We start from the raw sequence: 22,543 nt of genomic DNA, 5'->3' as shown, positions 1-22,543 counted from the left end.
GAACGTCACCGTAATCAAGCACAGGCATAAAAGTGGCAATAACAAGCCTTCTCTTAGCCTCAAATGAGAAACAAGCTCTATTTCTAAAATAAAATGCCAATTTCAGCTTCAGTCTCTTAACAAGATGCTGAATGTGTGGTTTAAAAGAGAGACTCATCATGAAGAATACCTAAGTACTTATATGAAGGAACAATCTCAATCTCCTTACCCTGAAGAGTGACAATAGTTGATGGGTTTAGTGGCTTTGTTCTTGATTTTGAGAACACCATAAGTTAATCTAGTTTCAGTTGCACAAGTGTGTTTTGTACAACAGCAAAAGCATGCTTCAGTAAGTTTAGTAGCTGCACATGCAGCCATATTGGAAGAAGAGAACGATGCTTAAAACATCCCATGCTTATTACTGAATCTTGTAAATAAGTCACAGTGGAACAGTAATATCATGCTTTTCCAAAAATAAAAAAAATTGTGAGTGAGAAGACAAACCAAGTGAACGTTTTGATAAAAAAAAAACGAAATCCTGGTTTTGTGTGAAAATGATAGGAGTAGTGGTGATTTAGAAAACATGCTTCACTCAAACGTGCCACACCCTAGGTTTTGACATTCCACCAAGTTGTAGAATTCCCACAGTGCACCAAAATGTTCCACAAAGTAATAGCATGAAGCCGCAGGATTTGAAGTATTACCTGTGACCATGATGCGAAAACTCTTATGACATTGATGGGATGCAAAGACTGACAAGACAGATGGATGGACAGACAGACAGACTGTCTGACTTACTAGCTGCTTGATTGTAACAAAAGATGTCGCCGGACTGTATATCATGGACTGTAATTAACACAACACAAGGATTCAATGTCCCCAATTACATCACTGGTGGCCATATTTAAACTAATTTACTTTCAATAACTGTCAAACTAATTGAATGTGTGCAATAAACAGTATCCCGTGGACCAAAATGATTTTACCACACATGAATAAAGCCTTATTTTAGACTAAAGATTTGGGGGAAACAATCTAACACTAGGCTTAATCCCTGTATGGGAAGCCGTCCTTTAGTCTAGTGGCTGAAATGCAGTGTAGTCAGATCAACTGATGTGGACAGAGGCTGCTGATGTCGGCTACTCAACCTAGCAGCAGCAGACCATGCAGCCCCACAGGCTTCCCATGTTGATCTAACAATCTCTGGGTAAATAAATAAAAAATCATGCAAACGTCAAACAACCTGCAAAGAGCTCTGCCTGCCAGCCTTTCAAGAAAAGGATAGGATGAGATAGAAGAGAAGAAAATATAATTTGTGTATGAGAGCTAGAGAGAAAGAGTGAAAGTGAAAGTTGTCTTACCATTATGTGAATTCTAGTGAACCGAATCTGATACAAAAACATCCTGTGCTTTCTCTATTTGTCTGTAGCCAAAGAGATGGGCATGATGATCCACATAGTGTATGTAGAACAGAACAGAATGGGTTAACTACAGCAGTGTTTAACAGTTAACAACTGACAGACCAAAACAGAATGGGTTAACAGCTGTGTTTAACAGGTAACAACTGACAGCAGTCAGTACAAGTGAAGCAAAGTCCTTTTTACGTTATTGTGATTTTTTTCAGCAGGACTGAGGTGTACAGGATATCAATTAAATGATCTGTGCTTAGTAGAGCAGTATGGATCTAAAGAGAACAGAATACAATACTGAGTTGGGCTGCTAACAAAATGACCATATTCACAGTGGCCATTTTGCTCTTATGTCATGTTCAGGTTGGAATACCTTTCCATCCTCAGGGAATCCCAACCTGAGCATGACATAAGGGCAAAATGGCCACCATGTCAATGTGGTCAATGTTGGGCACAGAAATTATGAAGAAATTCTTAGTCGACTAGTTGATTTCATTGACAGATTTGCAGAATCTAGTGCTTACCATGAGTTTATCATATTTGAGGAAATAATCCGCCATCTCCCCATAAACAGTACTAATTGACTAATAAAGTCTTGGTCGACTAAGACTAAACCGACCAATTGACTGAATGACTAATGAGTAACTTAGAGGGAAGAAATCTATTCAGAAAAAACAATTCATGGCAAAACAGTTCAATTATTTTATTCTATTAAAATCAACAAATAACATTTTCCCTTCATTACGCAAATTAAATTCTTTGGGTAGGCTAGATAATGCAAACGGCATAAAATAAACTATTTACAGATCAACAGTTTAGCAGGGACTAATATTTTAAAGGGATAGTTCAGATTTTTGGAACCCTAGCCCTATTTGCTACTTAGCAATGTAACCAATTGATTTATGTGTAGTGTGGAGTAGATTTCATGTATTCAGTCAGCGTGTACAGACAGGAGCTTAACCTTATTGACTTTGCATTGGTTTGCGGCCAACTACAGTAGCATGAGGAACAGAATGGATTGTGCTGAGAAAGGACCCAATCAACGTTATTGGTAAGTAGCAAATAGGGCTAGGGTTCCAAAAATCTCTTTAAATAGACATTATTTTAACTGTGTAGTATCTACAGGCGGACATTCAGCAGGAAACCTTTCTTTTCTAAACAAATAGAGAATTTACTGTTTTAATGTAGCCTAATGCTCTAGGATAAAATCACTATTGTCTGAGAACAATTTTATTTTCTAACTAATAAAATACATTTAAAAAAGCAAAACTGACCCTTGATCAGCACTCGTATAAAAACATGCCAGAGCCAAGACCTTTGTAATATCATCTTCCAAATCTTGGAGGGGGACCCACAGTTATAAATTGTGTTTTAGTTGCAACACAGTTACATTAAATTTTTTGTTCAACAGTTCAAACCAAAGGAGGATTTCCATTTAATATATACCTTCTAATGCTAGCAAAACAAGTGCACCAATTGACCTCTCAAACCCTGCCAGTTTCTTGCTCCTCCAATCACAATTGTTGCTTCAACAAAAACAACAGTTGTGATTGGAGGATCAAGAAAGAAGGGTGGGGCTTGAGGTCTGTTGCCCTTACATACAGTTGCCCCTATGATCCGTTTTCTGCTTTCATTTAGTCCAATTTGAGAGTTCTCTGGCTCAATTTCCTTGCAATTTTTTTTTCCAGTAATTAGTAGACATGTACTGTATGCTATGGAACAGAAGTAGTGGGAAAGGGAAGTAATACAATATGCAGATAAAACACAGCTCACAGGGGTTACAGAATGGTCATAAGGCAATTATCTTATTTAAAGAAATCCTATACAGATTATCTAATGGCGAGTTCACCTTTGTACAATTCACCATGACAGCAAGCAGCAGTGTGCATTAGTTGGCAATACGGCAATGCCACATTAATAGGAAGCATCAGTGGCACAGAGGGTCTTTAAGGAGATGAAAACAGAACAGAGGACAACCAGAACAATCCCAAGTAATTCAGACAGACAGGACACCGTTCCCTCGGTCAGATTTCTCTGGTCCCACAAGTTCAGTTCGGAGCTGTGCCTGAGGGTCATAATGCAGTCAGTCGGTTCATCTTGCAATTGTACGAATCACTTTCGAGCGTTTCTATGACGACACTGATCCATCCTCTTCTTACAATTCTAGTCCGAGGCCCAGGATAACGAGAGAATGGGTCAGTGTCGTCATAGAAACATTCAAAAATGGCTTCAAGAAGAGTCGTCTCCCAGTGCAATTCTAGTCTGGAACCAGGAAGAAACTGACCCCAGGAGGAATTCTAACCCTAACTAACCTTACTGTCATGCACTTGTCCTAATAAACGAACCTACACTGTAACACGCAACACTTTGATGAATATTGTTACTCAGCTGATAGAGTTGTATCCTTCCTGATGACCTGTCGTACAGAACTTGTAAGTCGCTTTGGATAAAAGCGTCAGCTAAATGACTAAATGTAAATGTAAATGAGGCTATGGCCTTTGCTAACATGTGCCATACGCTTTTTATCTACCACATTATAATTATGAGGTAGTAGACATATCAGTGTAGACATAATCACAGCTCTACCAGTTTAACCTCTTAGGGACGATTTGCCGACCTCTAGCGGCTTGGGTGTGCATATTTTTTAATACAATCTATATATCGAATTAAAGCCGTATTTGTTGACTGTCGATTGCCATTTCAGGCGACATAATCCGTTCAGCGGTTCTCGAGTTACATGCCGATATGTGAGGTGTGCGCCGAAGTACACGGCAGACTTTTATTTTTTTCCGAATACCACCCTCTACTACTCTACCTCAGTCAATAATTTGGCGATCTCGAAAATGATTGGACAGGGTTGTAACCAATGAGACTGGCTTTCCAATGATACCCCACGTGGGAATGAGCGAATCAGGGATCTAGGTGAAAAGTCACGAGCGCAAACAGGAAGAGAAATGTCTGTGTAATGTCCTTTTTATTTATTTATTTTATTTCTTATCAAAATCGCTCCTAATCACTCAATTCTGAATGGATTTTTATGAAATTTGAACATGTACTACACAATACCTCAGGCTATGGACCCAGCATGTTTCTTCAGCCTATCCAATTTTTTTGGATATACTACTTCTGGACTACTAACTACTACAGAAAAACGTGAGTAACATGTTTTTCTACAACTCCAGTTCAGACCCATGTTACTCTATTTCATTAGCACTAAAAGTGAATTTTCTGTATCATAAACTTCCGAATGTCATCTTCCAAAAGAGAACAGGCTCATGCATGTGCTATAAGTATAAAGTATAGTATTTTGGTTTGCAAAAAAGGTATGCAGTCCTCAAGTTCAAGTTAAAAAATTGCCACTTTTGGGGGCGCCAGTTAAGAGGTTAATGAATGATCGGCTACTTCAAGATACTTGATACATGCAGGCCTTTTTACCGTCTGTCTCAGTGGGATGAAGCCGAGTTAGGGTGTACAGCTCAGGGGTTATCAGGATTCTAGTAATCCACTATAGGTTCTCCTTCAATTTGTGTGCATCAAGTATGTTCTAGTGCAGCACGTCTGAGTTCACTTGCAGACGCTGGGTTTAGCAGTCAGGGCCATATAGTGCAAAACAACCAAGTCATAGTTCAGTCTTGATCCTGTGCATCAGGTCTTTCTGGTCCACCATGTCGGTCTGTCTATTCCAGCGGTGGTAGGCCAAAAGGGCAATGTTCTTGGCAGCCACTGAGCTCATCTCCATAGCGCTGCCTGCCCACTCAATGCCATTGAGGTAGTACAGATTGGAGTGGAGCTCCACTGGTGGCAGGAGTTGGCTACTGCCATACCGAGGGTAGGCCTGCCACTCAGTCACCTGAACCGAGTAGTAGGACCTAGAATACGAAGAGGAGGAAGAAGGTTATTGTAATACTATAGTATTGAACTGATCCCATGCAGGTTCTATCAATTGGCACATCACTATAAACTGTAATGCATGTTGGATTAGGCTGTCTGTTGCTTGATTTGTACCAGTAATACTTTAGATTTGTAACCAAGATGGGTGACATGATACTACGAAGCGGAAAAAAAGTGAAGTAAAGGTAAGAGGAAGAAAACAAGATGTTGAGGTAGAAACGCAAGAAACGGAGGCAAAGAGCATGAACTGAACCAGACCTGAAGAGTGTCTTGAGCTCCGTCTTCTCCAGTGGCTGTGGCGAGAACACCTTATAGACCCCGGCCTCCTGAGGCTGCTTGCGTCTGAAGCCCGCCGAGATGTTGACGGGACACACGCTGGCCGCACTGTTGAAGAACAGACCCGGCGCGTCGGTCGTCAACATGCTGGCGAAGGGGAACAGGCGGGGGTCGGGGAAACCGAAGAAAGAGGTGTTGAGGTAACCGTGGACAAAGGTTGCCACGGTGCGCTGGTAGTTGCCGGGGAGCGGGTCGAGAGGAGGAGAGAAACCTTGGAACTGGATCCCGGGTCCCACGCTGGCTTGGAGGGGCATTGCCAAGACCACGATGTCATACAGTTCAGACCCAGCTGCCCCCGTTGATGTGGAGAAGCTCAGCTTGTATTGGACTGCCTCTCCTATAAGGACAACATGGTATTACAAAAATGTCATTAATAATAAATATAATGTAAAAAAGATGAATACATGTGTATTCGTATATTAAATGAGTGACTTTAACTAACTATCTGTGTGGAATTCAGCTGCAGCTTATTACATCACTGTAGGAAAACTCCCTTTGGCATTTTATGTGTGAGTGAATTATGATCAATTGAAAATGGGGGACCCTGATGTAAACAAGATGAAAGTCTTTCTCTGGTCTGCATCCCCTTAACAATTGTGTGTATTGAGCTGTACTGTATCCATTCTGCAATCTGTTAATACAATTTTCAATCAATCAATCAATACAATTTTCAATCAATCAATCAATCAATCAAGTGAGCCCTCATGAAGGAGATGGGCACCTCTTTGATTGGAAGCTGCTGGCTGACCCCGGTTAGAGATAATGGTGGAGATTTCAGGTTATTATATTGGACGAGAATAACTGGGACTGAAAGGGTTAATGTTGCGTGCCTCATTGTGCCAGAAGGCATTTGGCATATTGTTATCCTGCAGTGCCTAGTGATATTTTATACATATATACAGTACCAGTCAAAGGCTTGGACACACCTTCTCATTCAGTTCAATGAGAAAGTGTGTCCAATCCATACTGTATTGTATGTACAGTATATAAATTATATAGGTCTTGTCATCAAATGATAACCAACAACTAACAAATAAGTTGGAATCAATACGGAGATATAAATCTCACATAATGTAAAATGTTACCAGCTTACTTTACCATGTCTTTCTCTAAGTCTCTGACCCATAACATAACTCCAAGTCGATACCAGCTGAGGAGAGCTGCCCCTTTTCAGCATAGGACAGATCATGTGGCTACTTGTTACACAGGAAAACCATTGTCGGTGACTTATGGTATGAAGTAGGGCTGCAACGATTAGTCGACATAATCGACAACGTCGATCATAAAAACTCGTTGACGCCGAACTTTTGCATTGATGCGTCGTATAAATTTTTTTTTTTCTTTTATAATTTTTTTTGCACTACCTATCTTTGTGAAAGTGGCTTCTCAGCTCTGGTCCAGCTGAAGACAAAGCAGAGGAACAGATTGGACATTGAGCATGACCTCAGAGTTGCTTTGTCTACCATCACCCCAGACTTTGAGACTCTTGTCAGGAGCAAACAACATCCCCAGTTATCCCATTAGTTCCCTGGGATGTTAACCATTTCGGGGCCAACCACGGATAAATCCGTGTTTCGAATCCAACGGTTGAGGACCAACCACGGACATGTCCGTGGCAAGGTTGTTTTGGCTTTTATTCCATTGTAATAACCTACTCGATGTCACCGAGCTGCACTGCAGATCTACCCTCCTCTTCGAATTCTGAAAAGTGCATTACCGGCCAGATCCTCTTAGGGGCGCTGTCTCGATAATGCAGTGTGCCCTGTGGCAGAACGGTGCACTCTTTATTTTTTACTTTCAATGTAGTTTCCAGTTAGCTGGATTCTGGATGTGCAGCCTAGTAGCTTGGAATACGTTTGAGCGCGGATTTCAGTGTGCAGTAAAGGAATATATCATCAGCCAATGGACATATAATGATCTACCAGATGGCGATCGATAACTGGGAAATGCTTTGGGGGATCCAACCGGCCCACAGTAAGATCTTTTTCACGTAAATGACATGCTGATCAGGGCTTGTTATGATAGCCATCCACCCGATCAGCGAATGAGGCTAACGCGGTTGTTGGTAATCAATAATCAGAAACGACATCCCCCGCCCCCCCCCCCCCCTTTCATGCATTCATGGTGGACCATTATACCGATCATATGCAGTTTGAGTTTTAACTGTAGCTTCTGTATATCCGAAATGCCATTGGATTTAACGTTAGTAGCTATTAGCCCTGTATCTCACGTTCCAGGAAATATCCCAGCTGAAATCCCTTATAACGCTTATATTAAAGACGCTATAAAATGAGAACGTATTGATGAAAAGATTATTTCTTTAAGCCATTTTGAAGGAACGGTTTATGGTGTCAATTGACAATGAGAATGGACAGATAGCAATACTATAAAGTATAGATTTAGCTCTACAAACAGCCCCACGGACTATGCAAGTCTGTTTAGAAATGCTGGCCGTCTACAGTGATTTTAGACGGATCCAAATGGCCATGAATGTGTTAAGTAGGGCTGACCTTCGAATTTTTTTTGGCAATCGATTTTAATTCGAAGCTTCGAATAAAAAAAAATTGATTTTTATATATATATTTTTTTTTAATTTATCTTATGTTGTGGGACTTGTACAGCACTTGGTAAACTTTGTTGTTTTTAAATGTGCTCTATAAATAAAGTGGATTGGATTAATGAATTAAGTAGCCCCTTTCGTGACTGTGACGCAGCCAACACAGTGTGATTTAATTCAAGGTGGATCGCTGTTGTCGTTTGAACAACTTCAGATTTCATGGGAACTACCAATCCCCCAAATCAAGAATGTTTAAGATGAATGAAGTAAGATTTTGATTATTTGAAATATGGCCTGTGTAGACTAAACTATGCACAGAATTATGTCAGTCTACAAGGTCCGGATTCTACATGGTCCGGCAATGTAGACCTTGTAGACTCCACTACAGACCAATTATCAGTGAATGTTCATGCATTTTTAAGAAGGGCTACTTCCACAAAAAAACAAAGAACTCACCAAAACATCTCAGTAGCACCTTATCTAAATGTTCTATTTCATATATGGAGATTCATATTTATTTATGTATTGCATGCATTTCTACATTTTATTTCCTATTTTGTTTATTCATCCCAGTATCTTTCTTTCTTATGTGTGGAATTCTACAAGGCATTTACATTCACATTCACATTTACATTTAGTCATTTAGCTGACGCTTTTATCCAAAGCGACTTACAAGTTCTGTACGACAGGTCATCAGGAAGGATACAACTCTATCAGCTGAGTAACAATATTCATCAAAGTGTTGCGTGTTACAGTGTAGGTTAGTTTATTAGGACAAGTGCATGACAGTAAGGTTAGTTAGGGTTAGATTTTTTTTATTTTATTTTTTTAATTTTATTTCAGATAATGGTTGAAGAAGTGCGTCTTTAGTCGACGGCGAAAGATTGGATGGGATTCGGCTGTCCTAACTGGGGTGGGTAGTTCATTCCACCATTGTGGGGCAAGGACTGAGAATAGGCGTGTAGGTGGTGTATATGTGTTTGAGGATGATATCCTTCAAACAGGCAATAGTAATGATATAATTTGGGCAGTGCTGAGCTGGGTTACTTTCCTCCAGTGTATTTGTCCCCCGGCCCCACCCTTTGGCCCCATGCACACACACACACACACACAGAGAAGTAAAAATTAAAAAAAAAATTAAAAAAAAAATTAAAAAAAAATATAATTTTTTTTTAAACTTCGATTTTTTTTTAATGTTTGAAGCTTGTGCCATCGAACGAAGCTTCGAAGTATTTAAGACAGCCCTAGTGTTAAGCTAAGAAGTCTGCTAAGAAGGATATATTATTTATTATTATCTAATAATAAGACTAATCGAAAAAATTATCTACAGATTAGTCGACTACCAAAATAATCGTTAGTTGCAGCCCTAGTATGAACGATAGGAGTGCTTTGCCTTGATGAACATTCAAGCCCTTGCTCCACTTCAGTAAATAACACATTATGCAAATAACACATTACATTATTACGTGCAATGTGTTGTTTTGTTTATTGTTGCTACTTGCTAGATGCTAATTAAAACATCATGGGAAAATTAAGATCGACTCAAGTGAACTCAATAAGAGTGTAGGAGGCTCAGCCTAAATGGTAAAATGGTAAATGGTGCATTTATATAGCCCTTTTATCCAAAGCACTTTTTACTATTTTGTTTTTGTTCCTCACATTCACCCATTCACTCACACATTCACACACCGACGGCGGAGGCAACCGTGCAAGGTGTCAACCTACTCATCGGGAGCAATTAGGGGTTAAGTGTCTTGCTGCCCGGGAATCGAACAGAGAGCCTTCCGATTACCAGACGACCGCTCTACCTCCTGAGCCACTGTCGCCTCATACCGTAGACATAGTAGTAGACAAAGGAGATGGTAGTGACTCCAATAAGAGTGTAGGAGGCTCAGCCGACCAGAATGGACAGGAGATGGTAGTGAATAGTGATGCCAATAAAGCCCCTTTCGGACATCAACTCCTGACCATAACGGCACATTCATCGGAGGGGCTGTATGTGCGAACACAAACATTAATTATTCTGCACAGAGGTTACCCTCCCAGCCCCCAAGTCCTGAGTCTGACAAACTGAGCCTATGTCTGAACACAAGCAGATCACAGTTCACACAGTGAGTGAGTGTGTTGATCAGTTGGCCTTTTCCCCGTGATATTTAAAGGTCCCCTGTCTTATGAATTGCCTTTTCCAGTGTTTAGCATTGTTTTCTAGCAATGGGGGTTTGTATCAATGGGGTCTGTGTCTCTAATTCTCATTTTGGCGGATTGCTCCAATTCAGTTGAGACAATATCCTCCCCCAGTGAACTAAGCCATTCTGATTTGACTTGCTATCCTACGTAGCAAGGAGCTGATCTGCATAACTAATGCCCCCTCTATGGTTGTAGGCTAGCGCACTCAACAACAGAGGGAGTGGAAATACTGACACTTCCTCAAACGGGTTGACGTGCGCGGGTGCCGACAGAGAGAATCAACAATTGGCTCAACAACGGAGCAGTGGGAATAATGCGGAAGCGGTCTCCCTGTCCCCGACTCTCCCGCTCTCTCTCCACGGTCCACCTGCAGCATTTTACACACAATCGCAGTCGAGCCGCTCACAGACATGCGCGCATGGAGCGATGTATCCTCTCTTTCTTTCTCTCTCTCTCTCTCTCCACGGTCCACCTGCAGCATTTTACACACAATCGCAGTCGAGCCGCTCACACAGACATGCGCGCATGGAGCGATGTATCCTCTCTCTCTTTCTTTCTCTCTCTCTCTCTCCACTGTCCACCTGCAGCATTTTACACACAATCGCAGTCGAGCCGCTCACACAGACATGCGCGCATGGAGCGATGTATCCTCTCTTTCTTTCTTTCTCTCTCTCTCTCCACTGTCCACCTGCAGCATTTTACACACAATCGCAGTCGAGCCGCTCACACAGACACGCACACGCGTACACGGAGTGATGTATCCTCTCTCTCCACTGTCCACCTGCAGCATTTTACACACAATCGCAGTCGAGCCGCTCACACAGACATGCGCGCATGGAGCGATGTATCCTCTCTTTCTTTCTCTCTCTCTCTCTCCACTGTCCACCTGCAGCATTTTACACACAATCGCAGTCGAGCCGCTCACACAGACACGCACACGCGTACACGGAGTGATGTATCCTCTCTCTCCACGGTCCACCTGCAGCATTTTACACACAATCGCAGTCGAGCCGCTCACACAGACACGCACACGCGTACACAGAGTGATGTATCCTCTCTCTCCACGGTCCACCTGCAGCATTTTACACACAATCGCAGTCGAGCCGCTCACACAGACACACACACGCGTACACGGAGTGATGTATCCTCTCTCTCCACGGTCCACCTGCAGCATTTTACACACAATCGCAGTTGAGCCGCTCACACAGACACGCACACACGCGCACGGAGCGATGTATCCTCTCTCTCTCCCCCTCTCTCGTATACATGCATCACATACATGTACTGATGTATGCTGATAATACAGTGATCTTTACACACGGAAAAACCACAGAAGAGGTTGCAACAAAATTGTCTAATGTCATGGTGAATGTCACATCCTGGCTTAAGAACAGCTGTTTACAATTGAATGTCTCTAAGACTGTCTGTATGTTCTTCTCCAAGGGCCACAGAGAAGTTGCAGAGCAGGATATCTTCATCTCCGGTCAGAAATTACAGGTAGTATCAGAATATAAGTATTTAGGATTACACATTGTTGGAGCCATATTGACCCAATTTGAGTTTGATGGGAAACATGTAACAAAAATATATATTTAGATTCATGGATTATATTAATAATTGATATGAAATTGTACTTACCTGTATGATTTAAATTAATCTTGAAATAGATATTACCTGGACACTTATCTGTTGATGACTGTGGGGGCGTGGCATAGATTCACTCATAGATGCACCCCCCCCCCCCTTGGGAGTCTTCAAATCAGTGAATGAACTGTTTGACAGCTGAGTTAGACAGCGGCGTTTGGTGTGCAATCGTTTTTCGACCGCATCAAGCCAGACCAATTATATCATTTACTTTGTCAAGATCCTGTTCGATATTATTTTATTTAGTATAGAAAAGTCAACCGGAGTTTATGTTTAATAAGTGTCAATCTACTTACATCCTCTGAGTGCTTCATGATGAATGCGCGTCGGCCAACTCTTCAACTAACTCCAGTGGCTAAATGGACATTTGTGAAGGATTAGCCACTTCACACATAGACCCAAACCTTAGCTTCAAAAATCACATAAAAAAAGTCTGCAATAAGGTAAAGTTCAGCCTATCAAACTTCAGGTACATAAGAAACTTCCTTTCAACCGAGGCAGCAAAGCTATATTTTCATTCAATGGTTCTTTCCCACATCACATACCGTTTGATAACCTGGTCCAATTCACATTCCACCATTCTGAAACCACTTCACAAACAAGCAATAAAAATTCTAGACAAGAAACCATTCAGGTACCATCAGTCACATTCTAAAAGAATATTATCTACTCAGTTGGGAAAACCTGACCCTATATCAAAACGTCTGTCTAGTTTTTAAAATAAAGTGTGGATTGGCTCCTCCTCCTTTGTCCGGTTTTATCAACCTCAAGTCTGCCTCAACCAGGAAGACTAGAGGTGCGGCAAGGGGGGACTGTACAATCCCTTTAAAAAAAAGTGTATTTGGCCAGGCCGTCTTCTCATACGGAGCATCCCACCAATGGAACTCAATTCCTCAAACAATTAGAGTGTCCACATCATACCATTCATTCAAGTGCAGGGTTAGGGAATGGCTCATTGAAAACCAGAACTGTCAACACTGAGGTGTCTGTGTGTGTGTGTGTGTGTGTGTGGATATGGTGCGTCTGTCTATGTCTGGGTCTCTTAATATGTCATGATGTGCTCTGTCCTTGTGTCCATGACTGTATTGTGACCTGTATCCCTACTATGTCTATGTGCTTTTGTTGTGTTTTTATTCTAATGTTATTTATCTTGATTTTTTTTTTGTTTTTTTTATTGCTAACCCTTTTTTTTTACACAGGATTTTAGCCTGTACCTTCTGGCAGAAATTTGCCTTTTGGCTAAAATTGGGTGCATTTACATTTGTAAAATGTTTTATTAATGTACACTGTCCCCCTTGAACAAATAAAGTAAACCTAACCTACCGGTAATCACGCTGTGTGGGTGACCCAAAACAGCTTGAAATCTTGAAGTGGAAAAATGCTGCTTTAGAGTACTTGATTAGAAATACAAAACAATGATTTAAAAAAATAATAATAATAACTTTACAGATGTATTCCATAGACTCACAGGAATTGTGTAAAGTTGCCCAAATAGTGAAAGAAATAGCTAGACACGGGACCTTTAAATGAAAACGTATGGGTTGTGGATACAATGTATATCTGTGTTATCTTCATTCTCTTCAATGTCATTCCTGACATTGGGCGAGACACACAAGGCATTTGTCTCATCAAGATTTGAGCGAGTTTGCGAAGTGCGCCCAATATGTTCCAAAAGGTGTAGAGATGTGTGTTTTTGATTGCAGCAAAGTTGTACATTTACCATAACTTTCAGACTATAAGCCACGCCTTTTTCCCCATTTTTCGACCCTGCGGCTTATATATAACGGTGCGGCTAATCTATGGATTTTTACAGCTAACGGCCACTAGGGGACCTCCTAAATCTATGGATTTTACAGGTTACAGTCTACCACCTTTAACTCTATGGGCTCTATGGCCGGTCAGACAGACATTACGAGAGCGAGACAGCGTACCACTGGTTGAAAACCACTGCTGTAGATCACTGCCGGTACGTGCGCTGGGAGCGCACCGTTTAAGTTTGAAAGTTGAAAAGTTTGTGTGTCTGAAACGCTATGTGATACAGTACAGTTTACACAGCCCAGTACATGTTCTGTAGCTACTATTGCACTAAGTGGTAACACTTGAATACGTTATGCAAATATTCAACTTGTTTGTGGAAATGTTAATAAATGGGAGCTTCCTCAAACAGCCATCTCATTCCCGACAATCCCCTCTGTGCACGAACCCTTACATATGGTAATTAAACATTAAAACACCTGCGGCTTATATATGTACACATCATTCAATTTAGCTGCTGTGGCTTATATTCAGGTGCGCCTTATAGTCTGAAAATTACGGTATATTAAATGTGTGCTTCTCATAGTGTTTTAGCCTGTATGAAACAATCATAATAGGTCAGCTTTTGCTCAATAATGCTTTGAAACAGGAGGTTTTTGAAATATCAAGTCAAGATGATATGCAGGCAAGTTTGCTCTGCTGTCTGACTGAGGATGAGTGATATCCCTCAGAGAGATCCCACAATCAAAACTGGTGACAAACGGAAACCGAGCTTTTGCAGTTGCAGCGCCGAAACTCTGGAACAAGCTCCCGCTAACCATAAAATCTGCAAGCACTCTACAGACTTTTATGGCCATGCTCAAAACTCACCTTTTCTCCATAGACATAGAGGGCGCAATATAAATAAATGTATCATATCATATCATATCATATGAAAGGCTGTTTGCTCGTCACCCAAAAACGTTTATATAGGAGGCTCAACCTACCTGAGTAGACAGGGGAGATGGTAGTGACTTGGGCTTGCAGCAGGTTAGCATTTGCTAGCTTCAGCAGACCAGAACACACCAGCTTGTTGCCACCTTCCACCGACCACAGGTTGGTCTGGGCACCAGCTAAAGACACGGCACCTGAAACATACAAAAACACACGCACACCAACACACAGTGTGCCAAATGTAAGTCAGTAACAGTGAACTGCAGTTATAACACAAGAATCCCCCTCTTCACTCCATGTTCTCTTCATCCTTCTCTCCTTTGCTTTTTTCCCCACTCTTGGACCCCAGTACGTCCTTCTCCCTCCATGTTCATTTCTCCTGTTTGTTAACCTCTTTGACTACCTCCCCCTCACCTCACTCTCTTTTATCCTCCCACTGCTCCACTCCTTACTAATTCTCTCCTGAACAATGAAGGCAGGGCTGTGGATGTTCCACTCATAGTTAACATTAATGTAAAAAGATTGGCCTTCTTCCCCCTGCCTGGATCAAGCCCCTGAATCGCTAGTCCTGCCTACTTTTGAATTGACCTATGTCAAACCCCACCCTCTTTTCTTGATCCTCCAATCACAACTGTTGCTTTCCTCGGTGGCAGTTGTGATTGGAGGATCAAGAAAAGAGGTGATTGGTGCTTTCTCTGGTTGGACCTTCGATTACTAGGCCAACCAGCGTCCGTTACTAGGCAGTCTGCTCGTACCTCTGGTCTGCTGATCAGAATAGTAACACCTTAAATCATCCAGACTGGAAGCACAGTGAATAATGAAGTGAAATGCAATGCAAAATATATTAGGCAATTTACCTATCTCAAACAAACATTTGTGATTGGAGGATGAAGAAAAGAGGGTGGGATTGATAGTTCAATTCCTCCCCTCCTCCAAGGAAACTATAAAAGAAGGAAGGGTCATCACATCACTGTGTAGCATGTAAACACACATTGGTGCCAAGTGTGGAAACTTTCATTACGGCTGACATTGAGTTGAATGGGATTGCCATCTCCTCGTTTCAACACGTCCTCATTTAAACAGTTTATTATCTCAGATGTCAGAATCGTCTATCATTTGTTGGATTGTTAACTATAGCTAACATTTGATATATTGGTTGATGTATATTTCCTCAGATAGCTTGTATATTTAGAATTTTTAGATATGCTTCAATAGGTCTGGCACCAAACAGAGCATAGAACGCTGTAGCCCCTTCTGTGACTGCGATGTGCAAGCCAGGGGCTAGCTTTTTAATATGCAGTCACTCTCAGCTATATAGCTCGCAGGCTCATTTGGACCACCAAGCACTGCTTAGGAGCTCGGGGTGGGTCAAAAATATATCAGATATGAATTTCAAAAGGTACCCAGCGTACTATTAGGGTTTCACACAGCTGGGGTCTGAAAGCTCGGAGTTGCTAATAAACATTTTAAATCATTGTTATAAAACGAGTGGTACTCACAGAGCGAGCCGTGTATTTCCGCCGTTGGTGTCACAGCGCATGCGCACCAGGCAGCCAAATACGCATGGTACTCACAGAGAGAGCCGTGTATTTCCGTATTTGGCTGCCTGCTTGGTGGTCCAAATGAGCCTGCGAGCTATATAGCTGAGTGACTGCATATTAAAAAGCCAGCCCCTGGCTTGCACATTGCAGTCACGGAAGGGGCTAAGAACGCTGGTGTTCTGACGTGATGACCCTTCCTTCTTTGATAGTTTCTCTCCTACCCAAACTCCCCTCTGACCCCCCCCCTTATCTCCTGCTCCCTCCCACTCTCCTGACCTACGAATGCAGGGATGCTGATATTCTGGCCGTAGTTGACTCTCATGATGGGCGCGATGACCTCATCGATGAAGCGCTGTGACACGCCCAGCTCCAGCAGCGAATCAGAGAGCGGTCGTCCAGTCATGTTGATGAAGCCACTCCCCCCCAGAGAGCCCAGCAACTCCTCCACTGAGCTGAAGGCATAGCCATGGGCCTGATACTTATAGATCCTGGAGAAACAAACACACACACCTATTGAATATATTGCAATGGTATTTACTGTACATGCGTGGGTGAGATAGATAGATATACTGTATATAGCTATATAGATAGACATACAATACATACATACACTAGAGACAAGGCAAGACACAGTCATAGATAAGAAGATGAAGAAGGTTATGAACCTCATGAATTTCTCCATGATCTCCTCCACCCACATCTGCAGACGTATGAAGCTGATGCCATAACGCCACCACAGCTTGAACAGGTCCAGCAAGTACCAGTCTGTCTCCTCCAGAATCACATCCTCGCCGTTGAATACCGCCGTCTTACCTGCCACACTGCGACGGTACTTCAGACCTGAGGGACATAGAGGACATGGATGGAACACATGGTGAATGTGGAATGATTCAGTCCAAAAATGTGATTTTCATCATTTGGTGCATGATGCAAATACAATATCTCTTTTTGATACCTATTATATCACAATATCCACTCATGCATGTGAAATGACTGAAGCCAAATTGAGCTTGAACAACTTGTACACTATCCGGATTCTAAAAGTGGACTCGCCATTCATTTGTTCAATATATATTGTGGCAGATATCATCCCCCATTCCATGGCTATGTGGAGGAAGGGAGATACTACTGTCACGGGCAGAGGAGAGTCAATTAGGGAGCTGATTAGGACTGATAGAACACACCTATGCACCATGTACACACACACACACACCTAGGGGTGGACGGTATAAACGGTATACGGTATAAACGGTATCAATTTGCTCTACGGTATGGATTTTGACTATACCTTGTAACCGGTAGAGCAGCTCTAAAATAGCAATGACGTCATGTAACCACAGCGCGACTATTTCACTCGTATTTGCCCCTAAAAATTTATAGAATTAGTCATAGATAATAGATATGTGCGAACTGGAAAAAGTTATTTAGGAGCACAGAGGCTTCGCGCAGTGGGCGTGTCAACACGCAATTGTCATTTCATAATAAACACAGAAGCGAACTAGCTCTTCAGCCCTGCGTTGCACACAGCTGTGTGACTTCTCTCGCGAGTCACGCAGTTTCTATGTGTAATGTAAACTCTGCGACGAGTCCAATGGTCTAACATGCTTTGCATCCTCGCCATTCTGGAATGTCCACGTCGCGCTAAAAGCTTATGTAATGTTAACTGTCGATGTGCTGGTAGCCTCGGCAAGCTAACGGTAGCTGGCTCCAGCAGCTTGTCGATGTGCTGGAGCCTTGGCAAGCTAACGTTAGCTGGCTCCAGCAGCTTGTCGATGAGCTGGAGCCTCGGCAAGCTAACGTTAGCTTGCTCCAGCAGCTTGTCGATGTGCTGGAGCCACGGCAAGCTAACGTTAGCTTGCTCCAGCAGCTTGTCGATGTGCTGGAGCCACGGCAAGCTAACGTTAGCTTGCTCCAGCAGCTTGTCGATGTGCTGGAGCCTCGGCAAGCTAACGTTAGCTGGCTCCAGCAGCTTGTCAATGTGCTGGAGCCTCGGCAAGCTAAGGTTAGCTGGCTCCAGAAGCTTGTCGATGTGCTGGAGCCTCGGCAAGCTAACGTTAGCTGGCTCCAGCAGCTTGTCGATGTGCTGGAGCCTCGGCAAGCTAACGGTAGCTGGCTCCACTAGCAGCCCCCTCCCTCCCTCTCTCTCCCTCTCTCTCTGCTAACAATCCTGATTCGATTCTTGAACCTATTTAATTAAAAAGGAAGATATTGATGGACATTAGCTATAGTATAGCTCAGCAGCTGTAACAGAATAACAGCTGCCATACCAGTGTTTTACCCCTTCAGAAGCATTTATATAGACATTTTAAGATAAGTTAATATACCGTGATATATACCGTTACCGTCTATGCTTCAAATTATACCGTGATATAAATTTTAGACCATACCGTCCAGCCCTAACACACACACACACACACAACCCTAGGAAAGACAGAGTAATGGTGAGTGGAGGTGAGGAAGGAGCAGAGTGCAGAGAGAGAGCGATATACAGAGTTTGTGAGGTGAGAGGTAGTTGTAAGGAGAGGAGAAAGCGAGAAGGTGTTCGTGGTACTGGACCCTAGACTGGCTGAGAAACCCCCTTGTGAAACTGACCCTGGACCGGAAGACAAACCCTGAGACTCAGTATTGAACATTCCCTTTTTGTACGAGAGCCTGACACGTGTTTTGACCCTGGACTGTTATCCGACTACTCTAATTGCCCATCGGACATTGTGCTTATATTCAATAAATATCTTTTATTTATTGAAATTGTGCTTGTGTGGACATTTGAATTTGTTTGTTTTGAACCGTGTCGAGCCTGAACACCACCGGCTCGTCACAATATATACTGTATATATTTATAATATACACTATTATACACTAATACTGTATCTATCTTCATTTGCACTACTGTATGTATACTGTATTGCTATTTATCTATACCTATTCATCTAAATATCTTTATTATTTGCACTATGTATATTATATGTACCTACAGCCATAGCCTACATCTATATCTAACTACCTCTCATTTGCACTATTATATGTAACGTGTATATAGCCTATGACGTATGTAATACATACATAGTGTGTAGTTCCATAGTAAAAGTATCCATAGGCATGTTAGAGCTTCATTTGGCAATTCATTTGCACATCCATTACACCAGACAATGTTTTAAGAGTTAATAGATTTATATTTTAAGCTTTATATTTAAAAGATGTTAGCATTTTATTTTTGACTGGTATCGTTATTATAATATTATATATTTTTTTATTTTTATTTTTATTACCAGATGCCTCCTCCGATACACGTGGAGTCGCCAGCCGCTTCTTTTCACCTGACAGCGAGGAGTTTCACTGGGGGAACGTAACACGTGCAGAGGTTCATGCTATTTCCCCCAGATCCCCTCCCTGCTGAACAGGCGCCCAGTTTACAACGACCAGGACACATACCCCACCGGCTTCCCACCCGCTAACACTGCCTATTGTGTTTAGTAGGGACGACTGACCAAGCCGGAGGTACCACTGACAGCTGGATTAGATCCCAGAGTCTCTGCGGTGGTAGGCGAGTGCTTAGTCCACTGCACTACCCAGCCACTCCTATAATAATATATCTTTTTTTAACAGTTTTTTTGTTTGTTGTGTTTTTGTTTCTTTTTTTTACTGAGAAGTACTGTTATTGAGCATGTTATTATTCATTTGTATAACAGAATTGTGTACCATATCATGATATCATAACTTCATGATATCATAACTTCATCACAATATGATCAAACTGAATGACTATCAATTATAATATTGTATTATGTAGGGGTGCGTGTGTGTGCAATGCATACCCACCAAGCTGTTTGACAAACTCCTGCATGTGAAGGTTGAGGGAGTGGATGATGGAACCTCCAGACTCGTAGTCATTGTGGTTGACTGTCACCGTGGCTAGACGACCTCCGACCTCACCCTTCTCAAACATATCCACCTGGACCTCAGGGCCAAAATGCTGTCTCAAGAAGTGGGCAGTGGCAGCACCACCTATCCCCGCCCCCACCACCGCTGCAGCACAATGGAAGAGAAGAGGTTGTCCTCACTGAAAGATTTTTTACTAGTCAAATCCCTAGCCCAGCTTACCCTCATTGTTTGTACATTGTCAAAACAAGGTGAAATACGTTATCAATATGCACCAAAAATACAACAAAAATCCCTTTAAAAAAAGATCCGCTGAATGACATTCCAAGTTTAAAATGACAACACATTTCTAAGACCCGAAACATTGCAAAGTAGTTCCTCAATCAAATAAGACTCATGTACTTTTACTGGTATAAGCAATTTTACATCCCATTCCATTAATTTGGCTGCTCTCAGGTCTGCATATTTTTCCAGAGCTGATAACGGAAGTAGCCAGGGAGAGCAATGACTTGCTTCTTCCGGTCTCTGGAGGGAATATCAATTACTGTGAGTGTGAGGTGTTAGGTATGCATCTAGTCAGCCTGCTGATTGTCAGTTCTTTAAATATGCATGATCAACTTTAAAAGGGGACTGTCACCCATTTTAAGAATTCACACATGTTCTTCCTGTGCCCCAGGACAGTTCAGTCAGTATTTGTGAACATACACCACTCTCCCATGAAGCTAGAAGTCAGAAAGAAAACCCTTCAATCTGTGATGTCACCTGGATGTAAAATCTGGGGCTGCTCCATATAATAGTCATAGACAAAGAATGGGGCACTTACTGGAGCCATCCAAATTAAGTTTATATTCTAGTATTCCTAACACAACCAGAATTTTAAACCAGTTTTGAGTGCGAGAGCTCACACAAACATTGTACAGCCTACAGATTCAGAGCCCCATTCATTGTCTATCCAGTAGCCCCAGATTTTTACATCTGGGAGACATCACAAAATGAGGGTTCTCCTTTGGTTACTAGCTTTAGCAGAAGTGGTGCATGTTCACAAATATTGACTGAACTGTCCTGAGAGATAGATACAGGAATAACATACCGGTATGATGAGAGTTCATAAAATGGTAGCCCCTTCCGTGACTGCGATGTGCAGATTCAAACGCCCCTGGCTTGCACATCGCAGTCACGGAAGGGGCTAGCTCTTTGCCAGAACAGAGACGCGCCATAGGAAAATAATAGTGTACACGGCATTTTATCAAGCTTACACGCACTATTACTGTGCGTTCTACATTGTCTTCCTTCGTTGTAATTAATTGGGCATATTCTGCAATTGACTTATTCAAATGGAGCATGGAGAGTCACGTTTATCGTCCCCTCTCTCCCCGTAAACGAGTGTCATCCCTACCTGACCCTGACCAGATGCCAGTAAGAAGACAACTTTTTATTTTACAAACGGCTCTCTTGCCTATTTTAGACGGCGGAGCTCCATCCACCTGAGCGGATCCCGACTCGTCTCCCAGCGCCGACAGGGATGCCAACAGGAGCAGGAGCAGCTGGGACAGACGGCGGGGCATCGCGGCGAGCGTGGAGAGATGCTGCTGCTGCTGCCGGGACAGACGGCGGGGCATCATCGCGGCGGGCGTGGAGAGATGCTGCTGCTGCTGCCGGGACAGACGGCGGGGCATCATCGCGGCGGGCGTGGAGAGATGCTGCTGCCGGGACACAAGAGACACCATGTGGGCGAGGCGGCGCGGCGACTGTCACTGCATTGTCGCGGACTACTCGCGGCCTGTCTTCTGTTGTTGCGCGAAGAAAATAGATCGTCTAGAATAGCAATTCACCCTCCGAATTCACGTTGTACAGTGCTGCTGGAAGTAATAGTGTTATATTGATGAATTTTTTTTAGACTACTGCTATTCAAGAAAATAGAAAATATGCATTCGTCATAGTGATGTTGCAGCAAAAAAATGACGTCCTCAGCAACCGGTAGATTATATCCGGCAACATTTACACGTGACGTGATCTGAACGTTGACCAATCATATCCTTTGTACTCGTATCCGCGTGGTGTCTAGCGCGAGATAAAACTGAGACGTCAATCTGCACTTTAATCCAGTCAATCTGAAGTACATATTATTATACAGCCACCCCTTTTAAATGTTATGTGTATCTATTCCCCATACAATATATTTTACACTTATTGGTATGTAATTTATTATTGATTGATTGATTGATTGATTGATTGATTGATTGATTGATTGATTGAAAACTTTATTAACAGATTGCAGAATGGGTACAGTACAGTACAGCTCAATACATACAATTGTTAAGGGGATGCAGACCAGAGAAAGACTTTCGTCTTGTTTACATCAGGGTCCCCCATTTTCAATTCATCGTAACATATATGACATACATGACATACAGATAGACAGTAGGCTACTG

General features: G+C 42.3%; 1 protein-coding gene across 1 annotated transcript; it reads right to left on the bottom strand.

Annotated features, from left to right (window-relative positions):
- Positions 1 to 2,082: 2,082 nt before the first annotated feature.
- Positions 2,083 to 22,086, bottom strand: pcyox1l (prenylcysteine oxidase 1 like). The gene is made up of 7 exons (XM_084320079.1): positions 21,568 to 22,086; positions 20,052 to 20,258; positions 16,898 to 17,072; positions 16,509 to 16,720; positions 14,745 to 14,885; positions 5,538 to 5,952; positions 2,083 to 5,257 (listed from the first exon to the last, which is right to left on the bottom strand). Exons 1-7 carry the CDS (start codon positions 21,836 to 21,838, stop codon positions 5,008 to 5,010), a joined length of 1,671 nt encoding a protein of 556 aa, XP_084176205.1. The 5' UTR covers positions 21,839 to 22,086; the 3' UTR covers positions 2,083 to 5,007.
- Between the last annotated feature and the right edge of the window lie 457 nt (positions 22,087 to 22,543).

Source organism: Notolepis coatsorum, assembly GCF_963971535.1.
Source record: "Notolepis coatsorum genome assembly, chromosome: 8".
NCBI classification, from domain to species: domain Eukaryota; kingdom Metazoa; phylum Chordata; class Actinopteri; order Aulopiformes; family Paralepididae; genus Notolepis; species Notolepis coatsorum.
This window is presented reverse-complemented; position numbering and strand designations above follow the sequence as displayed.

Bases quoted from the DNA above. Each gene is read 5' to 3' on its own strand.
- pcyox1l (XM_084320079.1), bottom strand. From the start codon at position 21,838: ATGGTGTCTCTTGTGTCCCGGCAGCAGCATCTCTCCACGCCCGCCGCG. The intron at 17,073-20,051 runs GTGGGTATGCAT...TATGTCCCTCAG, and splicing joins GGAGTTTGTCAAACAGCTTG to GTCTGAAGTACCGTCGCAGT. The intron at 5,258-5,537 runs GTCTGGTTCAGT...TTCGTATTCTAG, and splicing joins GAGCTCAAGACACTCTTCAG to GTCCTACTACTCGGTTCAGG.